Raw genomic sequence first — 18,292 nt, 5'->3', positions numbered from 1 at the left:
GTTGGGATTACAGGCAAAAGCCACTGTACCTGTTCTGGTTATTATTTTATGGAAAGTTCTAGAAGATGTAAAAACTTTTGTCTGAACTTAAAGCTTTTACAAAGAGACACTTAGTCTATTTCATAATAAAATAATATCAATTCCTGATTTGTATTGCTCTTTAACAAGGTACCCCACAGGTAGTTTTGTGTTATAAAGTTTGAGCTAAATGCTACATGCCCGCAAAATTTTGATCTTGCTTTAAGTCAACTATAAGCTATCAGAGTAAAGTCATGTATGTACTCCATGTTACTTTTGCTTTTGTTTTTATTATTAAATGTATTTTTTTTTGTTACATTTTTAAAAATAGAGATGTTGTCTCACTGTGTTGCTTAGACTGGTCATGAACTCCTGGCCTCAAGAGATTCTCCCACCTTGGCCTCCCAAAGTGTTGCGATTGATTATAGGCATGAACCACCATGCCCAGCTGCTTTTGTTTTTAGAGATATGATACGTGAAGCCAAAAATTTGGTTCACTCTGTATATGAAACTAACTATGCATGTACTACTTTCATCATTCTTTTATCATTATCGGCATTTAGAAACATCTAGAATCCTATAGTTTCTCAGTGCTTTTTTCACCGACATGCCAGCTTGTTTGTTCAAACTTGAGTCCTTCATGCCTTAAAAAAATCATAAAAATTAAATTCTTAATTTCATGGCATTCATTTTAAAAGTCCATTGAATCGTCAAGGAAAGAATAAATTATATTCAGTATAATAATTTCTTACATTTTATGTATTATGTTTTCCAAAGCACTGTCAGGTACATGCAAATTCCCTTAACTAGTGGAGTAAATGGATGGAATAAATTATTCCATACTAGGAAACTGAGGCACTGGGGTTGGAGTACAGGTTAGTACCAGAGCAAGCGTTAGAATTCAGATTTTCTGAGCAATTGCCCCAGGTCTAGTTGCATTGTGGTATTTTGTGGTATTCTGATTCTTGAAAACTTATGTTCAATGTGTAATTTGCATGGTAAATTGTTAACCGTGTCTTGTTTCTAGTAAATGCCAGATAACAAGATAGTATAATAGATCATTTGTGAATAAGGATAAAAAATTTATAAATGATTTATTTACTAATTTTGGTTAGCAATTTTTTTTTCATTACTAGAATAATTGCTTTTACTTTTTTGTTTAAAGACCTGCTTGGCTTTGATAATAATATACATAGTTTTTACCATGTCATGGCATATTGTCTGATGGTTTTTATAATATTAAAGTCTAAAATATGTATTTTAAGAATTGGAGCCAAATTGAATTTAGCAGATTTCTTTTTTACTAAATTGAGGCTAAATATAAAATCCTGGTAAGCTTAGAATCTATAATGAACATGTGCTGTTTTTCTCTGCTTTTATCCTAAAGAACACCATTATAATTTTAAGAAACCTTTTAGACTACCCTTGATACAAGCTTAGATCTGTGAGACTGTTGAATATTTTTCAGTGGGAGAGCCTGAAAAGCATTTTGGGTCTTGGTCTAGCCCCAAGGCAACTCTTTGCTATGTATGAGATTTTAGACCAATCACAACCTCACTGCATTTTAGTTTACTTATTTCTAAAAGTTAGATATGAACGAAGTATTTCTGTGCTGCTTCTGTCTCTCAAATTTTGTGTTATTTTGGGATAAAGAATGTATGCATATTTTTACTCTTATATTATTCCCAGTTCTGAAAAATGTCTAGTAATTTGGGCTGTATGTTATTTTTTAACATTCTCCCAATAATGGATTCAGCATGGCTTTTCTGGGTGATGGTGGCAGTTCTTCTCTGAGCCCAGGCTACCATACAGTCTTCTGGGTCTAGATATGATATTTTGTCTTTCCCTTTTCAAAGACACTACAGTGTGTGAATTCAGGGAAAAGTAAATCTTACCTCACCCTGCATAGCTGTGCTCTGGGGTCTTGGGGGTCCACCTTTTAGCAGTGACCTTTTAAGTACTGAATAGTTGTCCAACAGTTCACTTCCGTAGCAATGAGCTTTTCCCTTTTTTGCACAATTTCAGCATCAATTGCAGGAAAACAGCATGTATACCTTTATTTCAAGTTTCAAAGCTTGCTTGAAAAAATAAAAGTTCATTTGCTCTTGAAATTTCGAAGGCTGTCTTTACTCGTGTGCCAGAATGATTGGGCTTTATAAATTATGTCATTTGTAAGTGGCAGCTTCAGTATATATTTATGAAGTGTTACTGTGGACCCAGTTAGGCAACAGAAAAGAAGTGTAGGTTGTGACAAGAAGACCAAGATATACTTCCTAGAGTAATTAGTAGTTTTTATTCCTTTTACATGATTGAATCCTCCCAGCAGTAGCAGCCTGTGTGAAGGTAGGTGTATTTGTTCGTTTTCACACTACTAATAAAGACACCTCGAACCTGGGAAGAAAAGGAGATTTAATTGGACTCACAGCTCCACATGGCTAGGGAGGCCTCAGAATAATGCAGGAGGCAAAAGGCACTTCTTACATGGCAGTGGCAAGAGAAAAATGAGGAGGAAGCAAAAATGGAAACCCCTGATAAAACGCATCACATCTCATGAGACTTAGTCACTACCATGACAACAGTATGGAGGAAACCACCCCATGATTTAAATTATCTCCCACTGGGTCCCTCTCACAATACATAGGAATTATGGGAATACAATTTAAAATGAAATTTGGGTGGGCACACAGCCAAACCTTATCATTCTGCCTGTGTACCCCCCAAATCTCACATCCTCACATTTCAAAACCAATCATGCCTTCCCAACTGTCCCCCAAAGTCTTAACTCATTTCAGCATTAACCCAAAAGACCACAGTCCAAAGTCTGATCTGAGACAAGTCCCTTCTGCCTATGAGTCTGTAAAATCAAAAGCAAGCTAGTTACTTCCTAGATGCAGTGGAGGTACGGGTACTGGGTAAATACAGCAATTCCAAATGGGCAAAATTGGCCAAAACAAAGTGGTTACAGGACCCATGTAAGTCCAAACTCCAGTGGGGCAGTCAAATATTAAAGCTCCAAAATGATCTCCTTTGACTCCAGGTCTCACATCTAGGTCACACTGATGGAAAAGGTGTGTTCCCATGGTCTTGGGCAGCTCCACCCCTTTGGCTTTGCAGGGTACAGCCTCCCTCCCAGCCAATTTCATGGGCTGGCATTGAGTGTGGCTTTTCCCAGTGCATGGTGCACACTGTCAGTGGATCTACCATTCTGGGGTCTGGAGGATGGTGGCCCTCTTCTCATAGCTCCAGTAGGCAGTACCCCAGTAGGGACTCTATGTGTGGGCTCTGACCCCACATCTGCCTTCTGCACTGCCTTAGAAGAGGTTCTCCGTGAGGGCCGGGCCCCAGCAGCAAACTTTTCCTGGGCATCCAGGCATTTCCATACATCTTCTGAAATCTAGGCAGAAGTTCCCAAACCTCAATTCTTGACTTCTGTGCACCCGCGGGCCCAACACCACGGGGAACCTGCCAAGGCTTGGGGCTTCCACCCTCTGAAGCCACAGCCTGAGCTGTATGTTGGCCCCTTTCAGCCACCGCTAGAGTGCCTGGGACACAGGACACCAAGTCCCTAGTCTGCACACAGCACAGGGACCCTGGACCCGGCCCATGAAACAACCTTTTCCTCCTGCACCTGTGATGGGAGGGGCTTCCATGAAGAACTTCTGACATGCCCTGGAGACATTTTTCCCATGGTCTTGGGGATTAACATTAAACTCCTTGCTACTTATGAAATTTTCTGCAGCCAGCTTGAATTTCTCCCTGGAAAATATGTTTTTCTTTTCTATCACATAGTCAAGCTGCAAATTTTCCAAACTTTTATGCTTTGTTTCCCTTATCAAACTGAATGCCTTTAACAGCACCCAGGTTACATCTTAAATGCTTTACTGCTTAGAAATTTCTTCCACCAGATACCCTAAAACATCTCTCTCAAGTTCAAAGTTCCACAAATCTCTAGGGCAGGGGCAAAATGCCTTCAGTCTCTTTGCTAAAACATAACAAGAGTACCTTTGCTCTAGTTCCCAACAAGTTCTTCATCTCCATCTGAGACCACCTCAGCCTGGACCTTACTGCTCGTATTGCTATCAGCATTTTGGGAAAAACCATTCAACAAGTCTCTAGGAAGTTCCAAACTTTCCCACATTTTTCTGTCTTCTTCTGAGCCCTCCAAACTGTTCCAGCTTCTGCTTGTTACCCAGTTTCAAAGTCGCTTCCACATTTTCAGATACCTTTTCAGTAACACCCTACTCTGCTGGTACCAATTTACTGTATTAGTTTGTTTTCATGCTGCTGATAAAGACATACCCAAGACTGAGAAGAAAAAGAGGTTTAATTGGACTTATAGCTCCACATGGCTGGAGAGGCCTCAGAATCATGGTGGGAGGTGACAGGCACTTCTTACAGGGTAGTGGCAAGAGAAAATGAGGAGGAAGCAAAAGCGGAAACCCCCGATAAACCCATCAGATCTCATGAGACTTATTCACTACCACAAGAACAGTATGGGGGAACTGCCCCCATGATTCAAATTATCTCCTATTGGTTCTCTCCCACAACACATGAGGAGAATGGGAATTATGGGAATACAATTCAAAATGAGATTTGGGTGGGGACACAGCCAAACTATATCAGTAGGTAGGGTAGATGTTAATCCTATTTCCCAGAGGAAACTGAGGCTTGGCAAGGCTAAAGGACTTCGTTAAGAAGGCAAGTAGCTGGATAGACTCTCAAATGCAGGCTCCCTGGCTCATTTGGCTAATACTCTTTCTACCATAGCACACACATAAGACCGTTAAATTGTATTGTATACCACAAGTATTCATGGTTTAGGAATTCAGGGAGGAGAAAAGGATTATGAAGTGGAGTAGACAGCTAAGGCTTTGCAGAGAAAGACCTTAAAGACTAAAGGAAGAATCTAAACTTCTTGATGAATACATAGAGAATTCCAAGTTATGGGGAAACGGGTTATTTTAAGGAAGGAATAATTTTGTTGTCCCAGTTTGTTAATAGAAGCCATTAATTTGTCTCAGTGTCTCAAAGAGGCCCTGATGGGTGCACCTTTGCAAGATTCGAGTTCCTTTGTTAGATGTGTGCTTGCCATGCTTGTAATGCCAGATGGATACTTGATGGACCCTTATTAAATTGACTCCTAGCATTTGATTTTTTCCTATTTTAAAGTTGATTGTCTATATACCTGTTTCAGTACCAGTACCATGCTGTTTTGGTTACTGTAGCCTTGTAGTATAGTTTGAAGTCAGGTAGCGTGATGCCTCCAGCTTTGTTCTTTTTGCTTAGGATTGTCTTGGCTTTACGGGCTCTTCTTCAGTTCCATATGAAATTTGAAGTAGGTTTCTCTAGTTCTTTGAAGAGAGTCGGTGGTAGCTTGATGGGAGTAGCATTGAATCTATCAACTACTTTGGGTAGTATGGCCATTTTCATGATATTGATTCTTCCTATCCATGAGCATGGGATGTTTTCCCATTTGTTTGTGTCCTCTCTTATTTCCTTGAGCAGTGGTTTGTAGTTCTCCTTGAAGAGGTCCTTCACATCCCTTGTAATTTGAATTCCTAGCTATTTTATTTTCTTTGTAGCAATTGTGAATGAGAGTTCACTCATGATTTGGCTTTCTGATTGTCTATTATCGGTGTATAGGAATGCTTGTAATTTTTGCACTTTGATTTTGTATCCTGAGACTGGTGAAGTTGCTTATCAGCTTAAGGAATTTTTGGGCTGAGATGATAGGGTTTTCTAAATATGCAATCATGTCATCTGCAAACAGAGACAATTTGACTTCCTCTCTTCCTATTTGAATGCGCTTTATTTCTTTCTCTTGCCTGATTGCCCTGGCCAGAACTTCCAATACTATGTTGAATAGGAGTAGTGAGAGAGGGCATCCTTGTCTTGTGTCAGTTTTCAAAGGGAATGATTCCAGTGTTTGCCCTTTCAGTATGATATTGGCTATGGGTTTATGAAGCTGGAACCCATCATCCTCAGCGAAGTAACACAGGAACAGAAAACCACAACCACATGTTCTCACTCATAAGTGGGAGCTGGACACAGGGAGGAGAACATTACACACTGGGGCCTGTCATAGGGTAGGGGAAAGGGGAGGGAGAGCATTAGGACAAATACCTAATGCATGAGGGGCTTAAAACCTAGATGATGGGTTGATGGGTGCAGCAAACCACCATGGCACATGTATACCTATGTAACAAACCTGCATGTTCAGCACATGTATCCCAGAACTTAAAGTAAAATAATAAATAAATAAATATTTCTTAAAATGTTGATGATCTCTTGAGAGATTATGTGACTCTTCCTCCCATCAGAGATAACTAAAATAACACTTTGGCTTCTGTCTGGTCCCTGTGGTTCTCAGGGAGTTTCCTATCTTGGCTGACTTCCTGTGCTGGGCAAGGGGGAAATGAAGAACCTAGGTGAAAAGCCTTTGTTCATCTCCCTTGGGCCTCAGCACTCCACTGAGAATATTTCTTTAGAGTTTTCATACCCATTTCAAGATGTTGAGGATTCCTTTGGCTGTTTTCCTAACTCTGCTGGAGAGGGTTTGAGGGGAGGCCTTGGGTCTGAGGCCAAGGAGGTCCCCTTTTCTTCCTGACCTTCTGCCAGAACTCCCGTTTGGTGTGCGTATCTTCTCGACACTCATGGGCAGTACCGGTGGCAATTGAAGTTCTTTACGATGGTTTTTAAGTGGTCAGAGATGTACTTTGGTTTTATATTTCTCTGGAGAATGCCCATCTTAATCTCCTTGCACATCCAAATTGTTTTACAGCCATTTTCATTGTCAGTGGTATTTTCAGCAGGTTTGTTTTCCATTAAGCCATCTACACATTACTAGGTCTAAGGAATATTTTTGAAGATATTGAGCAGACATTGATTGAGCATCTTCTGAGCCCTGGGCATGTAGATCTATGGGTACTTAGCATTGTAGCTGCTTCACATTCACTCATAAGCTCTTAGGGGAGTCTAGACAGACACTTAGTCACAGGAAGGTGTGACAGGGAAAGTTCTGTGAAGGGAATACCCAGTTTGTTTGCAAAGTCTGGAATATCTTTAAAAGCTGTTGTTGCCACTTGATTGGTTGTTAAATGGACTGAAAAACTGAGAGTGGACTCCCAGAGTAAGATGGGATTCTTTCTAAAGTAGGATATGGGCCAGCCCAAGCATCGTAGTGAGCCCCCACCCCGCCACATCTCTACAAATATTTTAAAAATTAGCCAGATACAGTGGCATGCACCTGTGGTCTCAGCTTCTGCAAGGCTGAGTTGGGAGAATCACTTCAGCCCAGGAGATAGAGGTTGCAGTGAGCCATGATTGCGCCACAGCACTCCAGCCTGGGCAATAGAGTAAGACCCTGTCTCCCCCTGACAAGCAAAAGATTTTGGGATTCAGTAGAAGTGAGTCCTGTAGGAAAAGGGGCAAGGAGTAAGATAGCCTTGATGAAGTCAGCTTGAAAAATCTTTTCTCAAAATAGATTCTTAATTGGAGGATTTCCTGGAGCTTTTAACATCCTAATGCATACTGCTGTCCCCAGGAGAGATTACGGTATGCATTCCTAGGCTTATTTGACTATATATTTTTTAAAAAGCTTGGAAGATTTTATCAGATTATTATTTCACAAAAACATACTCAGGGGAATAGCATTTCAAGCCCTTAAATCTCCAGATCTTTGCAACAGTCATCATTTGAGAAAAAAAAATAGCCCACTGGTAGATAGAGTTTTTTTTTCATAGTGAGATGTAGTGGACAGTGGCTACTGGATATGACAGATAATTTGAGGAAGAAAAACAAAAGGATATGGGTACCCACATACCCATTTGAAAATCACTGCTTTTAGAGCTAGGTTATGTTTCATGAACTTTCAGATATGATTTCTTAAATATCAACAACAACCCTGTGAAGGAAATACTTTATTATTATCTTCATTTTAGAGGTGAATAAGCTGAAACTCACATAATGGATTATGTATGGGAGATGCTAAGAGTCAAACTGTGGTCCATCTTCTGCCAAAGGCCACATTTCATTAGCTATTATTATGCTTTGTTAAGGAGTTTGTTAAGGTCTTTATTTTTAACTTTTCTTGTTTTTCATTTTGTATGATTGTTATAAAAGTAATATATGCTTATTAAAGAAAAATAAGTGGAGAAAAGTAGAAAATACCTACAGAACCATCATTAAATATAACTCCAGTTAATATGTGATATATTTCTTTCCAGTTGTTTTATACAATATTATGTAAGTTGAGTATCCCTTATCCAAAATGCTTGGGACCAGAAATGTTCTGGATTTCAATCTTGGGGATACTTTGGAATATTTCCAGAATGCACTCAGTTGAGCATCCCGATCCAAAAATCTGAAATGCTCCAATGAGCATTTTCTTTGAGTATCATGTCAGTTCTCAAAAAGTTTAGGATTTTGGAGCATTTTGGATTTTGAATTTTAGCATTAGGGATTCTCAGCCTGTGTACCATAGTTAGCCATAATTACAGTTATATGTATTATATATACACATTATACATGTATGTTTCTATTTATGCACAAATTTATAAAATTTTGAATCCTACTTTAGAATCTTCCCTACAGATATGCATTTGGTTATTTTCACATAGTAAAATATTTTAATAAGTACATCCACTGAGCTAGAACTCAGAAACTTAACTTGTAACTCTTCTATGCCGACTGCTTCTTGGCCATGGGCAGGTTTCTTGACATTTCTAGAACTCAGATTCTTCATTTGTAAATGAAGAAGTTGGATCAGATCCTTTATTTTTAAACCGTGGGATCCCACAGAATCCGAGAGGGGCTGAGATTAAGAAAGATCAACAGAGCCGTCAGGACCTTGGCCCTTCACCTGTGCTTCAACCCAAGCAGCGGCATTTGTAGATCTTTTATACATTTGGGACCTAAGCACATATGGAAGAGGGGATTCACTGATTTTTTTTTTTTTTTTTTGAAAAAAGAATTAAACCAGTTGATTTTGAAGCTCAGCAATTCTATGAGTTGCTGTATGTTAATGTACATTTTTAAACATTCTTCACGAGGTAGAGTAAGCAAATATATTTTATTCTTTTAAATTATCTCATGAAGCTTGTAAGGACAAAGAGAATACCTGGTCTCTTGACCAGGTTGAAGAGTGTCCAAAGCACTGCCAAATTGCTTCTTAGAAAATAGACCACTGGAAATTATATAAAATATGTCTCCTTTGACAACATCCATTTTCAGATCCAATTTAATGTGTGTCACAGAAGACTAATAACCAGGAAATCAGTGGTCCCTGAAATGAATACGTTTGAAAACTATTAAGTTTACCAATAACTGGTTTTCTACTTTCCTTATGTATATAAGGCTTTGTATTTTGAGAGGGGTAATTTGGAAGTACAGTATTTTGATATCTTCTCTTGCTTTCACAGAAGGAAGAATCCTGCTCAGAAATGAGGTGAATTAATGCTTGGGCGCTCAGGAACCCTGGACAGCTACATGAGGTGTTTAAAAACCGCCCTGACCATCTTGCCAAACAAGTCTCTGCTCATGAGGCCCCACAGGATGAACGCGCCGAGGCAGGACAGTGTCCTGCCCTGTCGGAACAGTGACTGCTGACCTGCCAAGAGTGAGCTGGAGACTGCCTGCTGTCTGCCAGTACAATGAAGGAAGTGGTTTATTGGTCACCCAAGAAGGTGGCAGACTGGCTGCTGGAGAATGCTATGCCAGAATACTGTGAGCCTCTGGAGCATTTCACAGGCCAGGACTTGATCAACCTAACCCAAGAGGATTTCAAAAAACCCCCTTTGTGCCGAGTCTCCTCTGACAACGGGCAGCGGCTCCTGGACATGATAGAAACCCTGAAAATGGAGCACCATTTGGAAGCACACAAGAACGGCCATGCCAACGGGCACCTCAACATTGGCGTAGACATCCCCACCCCCGATGGCAGCTTCAGCATCAAGATTAAACCCAACGGGATGCCAAATGGGTATAGGAAAGAGATGATAAAGATCCCCATGCCAGAACTGGAGCGCTCTCAGTACCCCATGGAGTGGGGCAAGACTTTTCTGGCCTTTCTTTACGCACTTTCCTGTTTTGTTCTCACCACAGTGATGATCTCGGTCGTCCATGAACGAGTACCTCCTAAGGAGGTGCAGCCTCCACTACCGGACACATTTTTTGACCATTTTAACCGGGTGCAGTGGGCCTTTTCCATTTGTGAAATTAATGGCATGATCCTTGTAGGACTCTGGTTAATTCAGTGGCTGCTCTTAAAATACAAGTAAGTCAAGTAAAAGCTCTAAGATTCAATGATTATGGGATTTGCACTCCAAACATCTAATTATTATTTATAAATGAAATTTATCAACTTGTTGGGATCAAAACATACTAATTTTTTTTTTTTTCTTTTTTAAACACATACCCTGTTGGACTAACTTACTGTCTGGAAGCTTTAAAAGAAAATGCTGTTCGTTGCCTCTTTTAAGCAAGATTCATACAGAATGATGAATAAGACCGTTAGAGATGATGCTCTGTTTTCACTTGATAAGAAAGAAAACTCTCAGACATCTTCAGACAGTACAGGCTATTGAACAACAGATCAACCACCTAGTCTTGGTTGGTGTTACTAACCTGTTAAATAAATCGACAGTTGGCCTAAGCACTATAAATTGGCTGCATAGCTTTTCCCACACAGAGTCAGATATCTGGAGCCTTAGCAGTATGTATTTAAAGATGTTTCACACAGAATTCAGAACACTTCTTCCAGAGTGGCTTGGGTTGTTGGGAAAACAGTACCCTCAGGGTATGACTCTGGGTAGGTGGGATGTGGATGGACCTAAATGGATTCCCACCTTCTACTACTACTAAAAGCAACATGTGATTGTCGCATTCAAATTTCTCAGAGTGTTAAGTAGGCAACTCCCACTTAGTTTCAGGTGTATCCAAGGAGCCTTTCACATCCGAAGCTGTAAACTCAGCATGGACCCCCTCAGACAGGCTATTGACTCGGGTTGCCTACATTGTCCCTTCACTGATGTTTGATCTTCTCCTTAGTTTAAAGGAACACCTTATGGTTTCCATGAATGAGGGTTGGAAATTGGTTTGTTAAAGAGCTGAGTTTCTGTCCGGTGGAATGTGTTTCATGATCCACCACGTGGTTAAATATTAAGGAATTCATCTTACAGCAAGAAAACAAAATGCACACCGAGAGTTCATGCTGAATTTTCTTTGACAGAAATGATAAGGTTTTTCCTAGTATGTTTTATAAGGACTCTTTTTTTTTTGAACCTGATAAATTATATACCTGCAAATTGAAATAAAAGCAGTTCCTGACACTTTCCCAGGGATGGACGGTCTTAACTGGTATAAAGAAAGCCATTTAACTGATCAGTGTTTATTTACAGACAGATTGACAGTCCTAGAGTTCAAGGTGAATCTGAAATGGAATTGATGGTCTGGGCTGCATTTAATTTGGTGGAAGACCTTTTTGTTGTTGTTGTTCCTTTAGTTTTAAGAGGATAATAAATAGGAATAGGCTTTAGAAATACAAGATGCTTGGAGTTTATTAAGTGCATTATTTTTGCTGCCAAATTTTAGTTCTGCTTTTGCCTTTTTGACTTTTAAACTTTTTTCCTAAAATCCCGTTGGAACAAAATGCCAGTACTGTGCAAAGGCAAGGTCAACTCAAATTATGCTTCCTGGGTTTTCCCTGATGTTTGTTGTTTTGTTTTTGTTAAGTTTGCTCCTTTTCCGGTTTTTCGTCAAGGTTTTTGTATTCAAGCAAATAATTTACTGCCCCAGAATATAACTTTGAGTAAGTCTTAACAGTTACAAATCTGAATCTTTCACAGAACTGTGACTTTTAAGTAATTTCTAACCATGAAACTAATTTTCTTGAAGTATATTAATAATTACAATTTTCCCAACAGGGAGTTTTCCTCAAATCTGTTTCTCTTTAAGCTTTATGATTTTGTGTTTTCCTGGTACTTATTGCCAGTACTGTAGTCATTTATGTATTTAAATTGCTCAAAGCAAGAAACCAGTTGATTTGACAAAATTAACTCAGTGCTGGAACGCAGGCAGCCTGGGATCTGGCCTCAGGTATGTCCAACTTGCTGAGTGGTTTGGGTGGATCCTTACATCTCAGGAGCCTTGTTTTTCTCACAAAATAATAGCGTCTCAGTCTAGATGATTTCTGTTGTCATATACAACCACATTTTATTTGATTCTAACATAATTGGATGGGCCAATTATATTTGAATTTTATTAGCTTCAGAGCGTTTGTGTCCAGAATGCATCCAACTAAGTCCTTTCTGATTTTCACCTCTGGTGGGATAGGGATATGGGAAATGAAAGCAGAGTTGTCATGATCATCCTAAGCATCGTCCACCCTGTCCTTCTACTGGGGTCCATTGCTGGTTTCCTGTCTCTCTCCTTGTGACCTCACTTCAGTGTATTTGGCCCACCCAGACAGGTAGGAGGTAGGAAGAAAGATACAGATGACATATCAAGCAGTGAAGATGGATAAACTACCTTTTCCTGGCTCTCATAGAGAAGGTTAAAATCTTTTGTAGTGTCAGAGGAACACTTTGTTTCTAGTTATTTGGTTATTGCAATATAGCAGTTTTATTTATCTGGCATTTTGGAGAAATTGATCCTTCTGTTTATGGGATATTCTTAGCAGAGAGTTAACTTCTCCCTCTTTTTGTACTTGACTCTTCTGAGTGTTGACCCCATCCCCAATCTCCACTAGGAGGTGTGCCACTTAGGAGCTTGTTTTATACGACTTCTCCAAATTAAGCCTATTTGGCCAGTAATTCCCAACAGGATATTTCTACTTTGATTTTAAAAGTCCTGGATCCCTTAAAAAATCAGTCCTTCCTTCTTATTTCAGTATCTTCTACTTTTTAGAGAAGAATCATGGGATGAAACTATGGAGGATCACTTAAGAAATGAGATCACTGGAATTTGGCCAAAAAATCCCAACAACAAACCCTTTAACCAAATGTTTGAGGTGCTGGAAAATCTTAATATTGAATTTGTGACATTGTGACATTTGGTTCTATCTTTATGTTGTAAACAATTGTCCTTTACTATTAAACATAGGTTTTGATTTTTTTTTGTACTTAAATTTTTTCCTCCTTTCATTCTTAATGTCTCCCCTGCATATCTGTATGAATATATGTTTATATATATACATAAATCCACATGGGATTTCCATGACCTCTCAGAATGGAAAGCGACAATAATGCCTGTCCTTGAGAACTTTTTTGGTTTTTAAAATTGTAAATAATGTTGTCTCCCCATTTAGAATTGGACTTTCAAGCCACTGACTAGGAAAAAATCCTGGGAAATCTCTGCATTTGTGTCAGACTTCACTGCAAAACAGGTATCCCTTGTTTTAAGAAAGCATGATAAAGAACATATTAAACTTACAGATTTGATGAAGGCTGAAGATGTAAGGATTTTTCATGCATGGCTAAATCATGGCTAACACAGTGGCACCTATGTGTGATACGTGTGGCTCAGCTCTACTGGGACACAGTGAACACCTGAAGAAGTGACTTTCTTAGCCAAGGAGCAGGACTATAGAGTTTCCAAGTCACCAGAGAAATTATGACTTAGTGTGGTGGTCATAGGTTCCTCAAACTCAACTTGAGTAAAAATAGATTTACTATATTTTTCTTCCAACTTTTTCTTCCTTCTATCTGGCCAGTGGCATTTCCTAGAAACCTAGAACTCCTCAGTTCCTTTTATCCAGATAGTCACTAAGTTCTTTCGGTTCTAATTTTAGATCCATCTCTTCTTTCCATTTCTATTTAGAACTCCATAGTGGGTGCCCAGATGGAGAAACAGCTCCTTAGCCTGAAGCTCAAGGGCCCTCAGCATCTGGTCCCAATCTCTCCTGCCTTATCTCTAGCTACTCCACTCCACAGTTTTCCTCAAACAGGTTAAGCCCATATCACATTTCATTCTATTAGTTGTATATATGTCTCCTTCATTGCTAAATTGTAAGTTCCTCAAGGGGAAGAACTAGATTCTATTCATCATTCATTCACCTTTCTATCCCAGTGCCTAGCACATAGAAAATGCTCACCTAAAATTCATTCATTCATTCATCTAGTATTTATTGAGCAGTATACCATATTCCAGGCACTGAGAGGCCCTGGGGATGCTACACTGAGCAAAGGATCCCGATGCTTTCGTGAAGCTTATATTCTGGCCAGTGTAAGGGAGGCAGTAAATGAATACATGATATTGGCTAGTGTGATGGAGAAAAAGCAGTACAAAGGACTAGCGAGTGTTGGAGAGAGTGGGGGAGAGGCTGGTATTTTAGACTGATCGGAAAGCAGAGTCCTCTGATTAGATGATGGTTGAGCAGACATCTGAATTAAATGAGACAATACCATGCATGTGTTTGGGAAGAGTAGTTGATGCAGGAAACACAGGAAGTGCAGAGTTCTGGCACTTATTTGAGGAATGGTCAAGGGCCCATGTGGCTGAGTTAGCTGGGAGAGAACCCTGATGCAGGAGGTCAGTGAGGTGTTAGCCTTGTGGGCCGTGGATGGATAAGGAGTTGGGATTTTATTTCAAGTGTGGCAATAAGTCATTGGGGAGAAGGATACGAAAAACCTGGTGTTTTAAAAGAATGAAACTGGCATTTAAAAGAATGTGGCTGCGTTACAGAGATTAGGGAAGCAAGAGTTGAAGCAGGGGGCCTGGTTTGAGAGGCCATTGCAGGCTGGGCGTGGCACTCTAATCCCAGCACTTTGGGAGGCGGAGGCAAGCGGATCACCTGAGGTCGGGAGTTCGAGACCAGCCTCACCAATGTGGAGAAACCCCATCTCTACTAAAAATACAAAATTAGCCAGCATGATGGCACTTGCCTGTAATCCCAGCTACTCGGGAGGCTGAGGCAGGAGAATCGCTTGAACCCAGGGCATGGAGGTTGCGGTGAGCTGAGCTCGCGCCATTGCACTCCAACCTGGGCAACGAGTGAAACTCTCAAAAAAAAAAAAAAAAAAAAAAGGTTATTGCAGTAGTCCAGGTAGAAGATGATCATGACTTAGATTCAGTTAACATTTGTTTAGTGATAAATTTTGTGGAAGGGTAATGAGAAGGGCTGAACTCTTTCTAGAAGCCATGACACTTAGAGTGTCTCATCTTTTATAATGACAGGGCTGACTCCTGTTGCAGTATCTTTCTCATATGAGGTTTTTGGGGGTCTCTGTGAATCCCTGATTTGTATATGGAATTTAGTGGGGAAATAGCATTTACTAATTTGGGGAAATCTCCAACTTTGTTTGAATATATTTTATTTCAGAGCAAAGTCAAGTCAGGTGTGTATCTTGATATGTGTTTTCTACCATAGCTTCTTTTGGGTCAGACATTTGTCTAAAAGGAATAGCATAAGGCAGTTGCATAAGGAGAAATTAAATGTCACAGGGTATATGAGTCGGTTGGTGGCAAAAAGATTTGAAGAAAGAAAAGAAACCATTGGACAGTTGGGTTATGGGTTGGGGTCAGGGGTAGAGAGAACTCAGTGGTAAAACATTCTAGCATAAACAGTCCCATTGATTTGTAGTGAGGCTGGTGAAATGGAAATGGTCACTTAGTGGGTGACAATTTTCTCTGAAAATTGATCCCATGCCAAAAGGGAAGGAAGTAAAGAAGAAAAATGATGACCACAGATCCTGCTTGGGACCTGCCATGACATCAAGTTTTAGAACTGTTTCTAGGGGCTTTGTTAATCCTGCAGGAAGGAACAGGTACAACTTTCCAGTGTGGCTTTTCTGGGATTGTATGCTGAGAGAACTAGGATGGATTTTTAGAAGTTTACTAGCATTCTGTATTTAATGTGTGGAGGTCACTTTGGGGAAGAGTTTTCTTTCTTTTTTTTTTTTAAACTTTGCTAAACGTTTGTGGGGCCTTATTTGTTAAGTGGGTATCTGCCAACATAAGAGATTTTATCTATAGCATTTTCCTGTCTTCTGTGAATGGAATCTAATTTCCAAGGACATAATCTTTGTACTGATTGGCAGTTGCTTTTGTCAGATGCTAATCTGATTGTTTTTGGTTTGTGTTTTATTCAATATACTAGATTCTCCACTAACATTTATCTTTCATTTTACCCTATTTTAATTCCATCAGAGTTTCTTTATTAAGTTGATTGAATCAAAGTACTTAACTCCTCTTCTGTTCCCAAAGGTAGTTTATGACCCACAGATACTGTCAACAATTTTTCTCTTGTTTTTATGTCTTCGATGGTTGTGATTGAAGTTCTTAAAAGCATTTGATACAGAGAGCATTTGATATGAAGTGGGGGAGAGTGGGGGGTTTCTATTCAATAGAATTTATTTTCTTAGTTCCAGAAGAGCCTTTTCTTGGGGTCATTTCACTTTATTATATATTAGTCTTATACTGTAGATTGTAACGGTAGTCTGTAATGGAACTTCAGAACATTTTTATGTTTAGTTGTTTACCAAAAATTATTGGAGACTGTGTGCTAGGGATATAGCAGCTAGCAAAACGGTTGAATGGGGGTTATATTCTGGGAAATATTTGTTCTCAGAGTGACATCTCAGTTTTGAAAATGTGTTGTCTAAACTCCATCCATGTATGAAACTCAGGATAAAATTCCCTCATATTACTGGTGCTTTTTTGGATACTTACCCATTATTTAATTCCCTGATAAGCTGTAATAGTTCTCTCCAGCAGTGAAGCAAGGTAAGTGCTCAGGGATTACCTCTTTCCCTCCTTTCTATTCCCTCCACACATGTAGCTGCATCAATTATGTGCTTACTCAAAATCTGTTTTGTTGTGTTCCTTTTAATCCATGTTGTCCAAAATTATTATCCTATTCAAGAGGCAGGTTCCAAACCAACTGATTTTAGAGTAATAAGCATTAATGTGTATTGTATCATTTGATACAATCAACCCTTAAAACAAGTAGTGTTATTCTCCTCTCTCAGTGAAAAAAATTGAGACTTGGAGAATCTATTGACTTGCCCAGCATCGTACAGTGGCATATTTTGGGCACTGAAGGCTCTTCAAAATGCATCCAGTCTGTAAATTTCCTGGTATTATAGGCACCTGTCCTGTGGAGATGTATTTTTTTTTAACAGATTTAGTGTCATAGATGCCACATGCATAGGACAGATAGAATAAAAACAAATGAGTTCTGTTTTTTAATTATAAATTTTATGTATTGGGTTCCATCTGGGAGACGTACATGTGTTTCAGGATGGATCTGCCAACTCTGATAGCTGTCCATTTTTGCAATTCCCTGTAGACTGTAGAAAATGCCCTTAGCTCTGTCATAGCTCCGGAACCTCCTAAGTGTGGAGTGGGCCCTACTCACTACTAATCTGATAAAGCTTCATTTGCTACCAACTTCAGTCACGTTTCTGCACTTAAGACCACTGACCAGGCATGCTGAACCTTATTCTTTTTCTTTCTGTTTCTAGTACATTTTCTCTCCTCTCTTGATTCTGACCTATTATCTATCTAGACTCAGAGCCTGAGCTGAGATCCCATTTTCTTTCCTTTCCTGGGGAACCTCTCTGACCCCTTTTCTTCCCAGATCATCTGGATCTCCTAGCCTCTTGCAGGCCTCGCTATGCCTTCTCTGTCATCTTTTTGTTTACCGAGGGCATTTTTTTGGAGTGGGGAAGGACACTTTAGAGGCTCGATGATGGACTCAGTCCCAGATTGTGCCTCGTCTCTCATTCTCATGTTAGTGAACTGATGGTCTTCTTTGCTTCTACCTTTTCTAATTTTTACAATTTTAGGTCCCATAACCTAAATACTGGACTGAGCCATAGGAATTATAGGGAAATTGTAGATTTTTCTCTAAATTTAGTAATCCCATCTATTTGACTTGTAGGCAGATTAGAGGATAAGGATAAACACAAAAACAAACCAACTTATCATCTCACCGGAGATAAACAATGCTCATATTTGGGTTCATGTAACTTTTGATATTTTTCTGCATGTGCTCATAAATGAGTAATGCGTGTACACGTGTATTTTTAAGTGGTGTCATTTTGGCCTTCTCTTTTACAGCATGCCCAGGGATTGTCTGTTTTCCTCCTCTCAGCAAACCATCATGGATGTCTGTCTAATTACTCATTATCTGATTTAGAAGTCACCACATCCTGTCAGTCCCACCAGCCTGTCAGTGCCATGGCTGTGGTGGTGAAGCATGTGGTTATACTCAGTCTTACACTGGAAGATCATTCTTGATTTAGATCCCTGCTGACTGCGTGACTTTGGCCAAGTC

The 18,292-nt window shown here is 39.6% G+C and overlaps 1 protein-coding gene across 13 annotated transcripts in view; it reads left to right on the top strand.

Annotated features, from left to right (window-relative positions):
- The window catches only part of SGMS1 (sphingomyelin synthase 1), a 315,346-nt gene that overhangs the window by 264,426 nt on the left and 32,628 nt on the right, over window positions 1-18,292 (top strand). For 11 of the 13 annotated variants that reach the window (XM_073019152.1, XM_073019158.1, XM_073019156.1 and 8 more), the window contains one exon: window positions 9,438-10,291. The exons of the other annotated variants lie outside the window; for them this stretch is intronic. In XM_073019152.1, coding sequence (XP_072875253.1) covers window positions 9,669-10,291 — 623 coding nt within the window. In that variant the 5' untranslated portion in view covers window positions 9,438-9,668. The remainder of the gene's footprint in view (window positions 1-9,437; window positions 10,292-18,292) is intronic. 13 annotated transcript variants of the gene reach the window in all.

This window comes from Chlorocebus sabaeus, chromosome 9, assembly GCF_047675955.1.
Source record: "Chlorocebus sabaeus isolate Y175 chromosome 9, mChlSab1.0.hap1, whole genome shotgun sequence".
Taxonomy (NCBI): Eukaryota; Metazoa; Chordata; class Mammalia; order Primates; family Cercopithecidae; genus Chlorocebus; species Chlorocebus sabaeus.
Note: the sequence above shows the minus strand (reverse complement) of the source record. Positions and strands in the feature narration are given on the sequence as shown.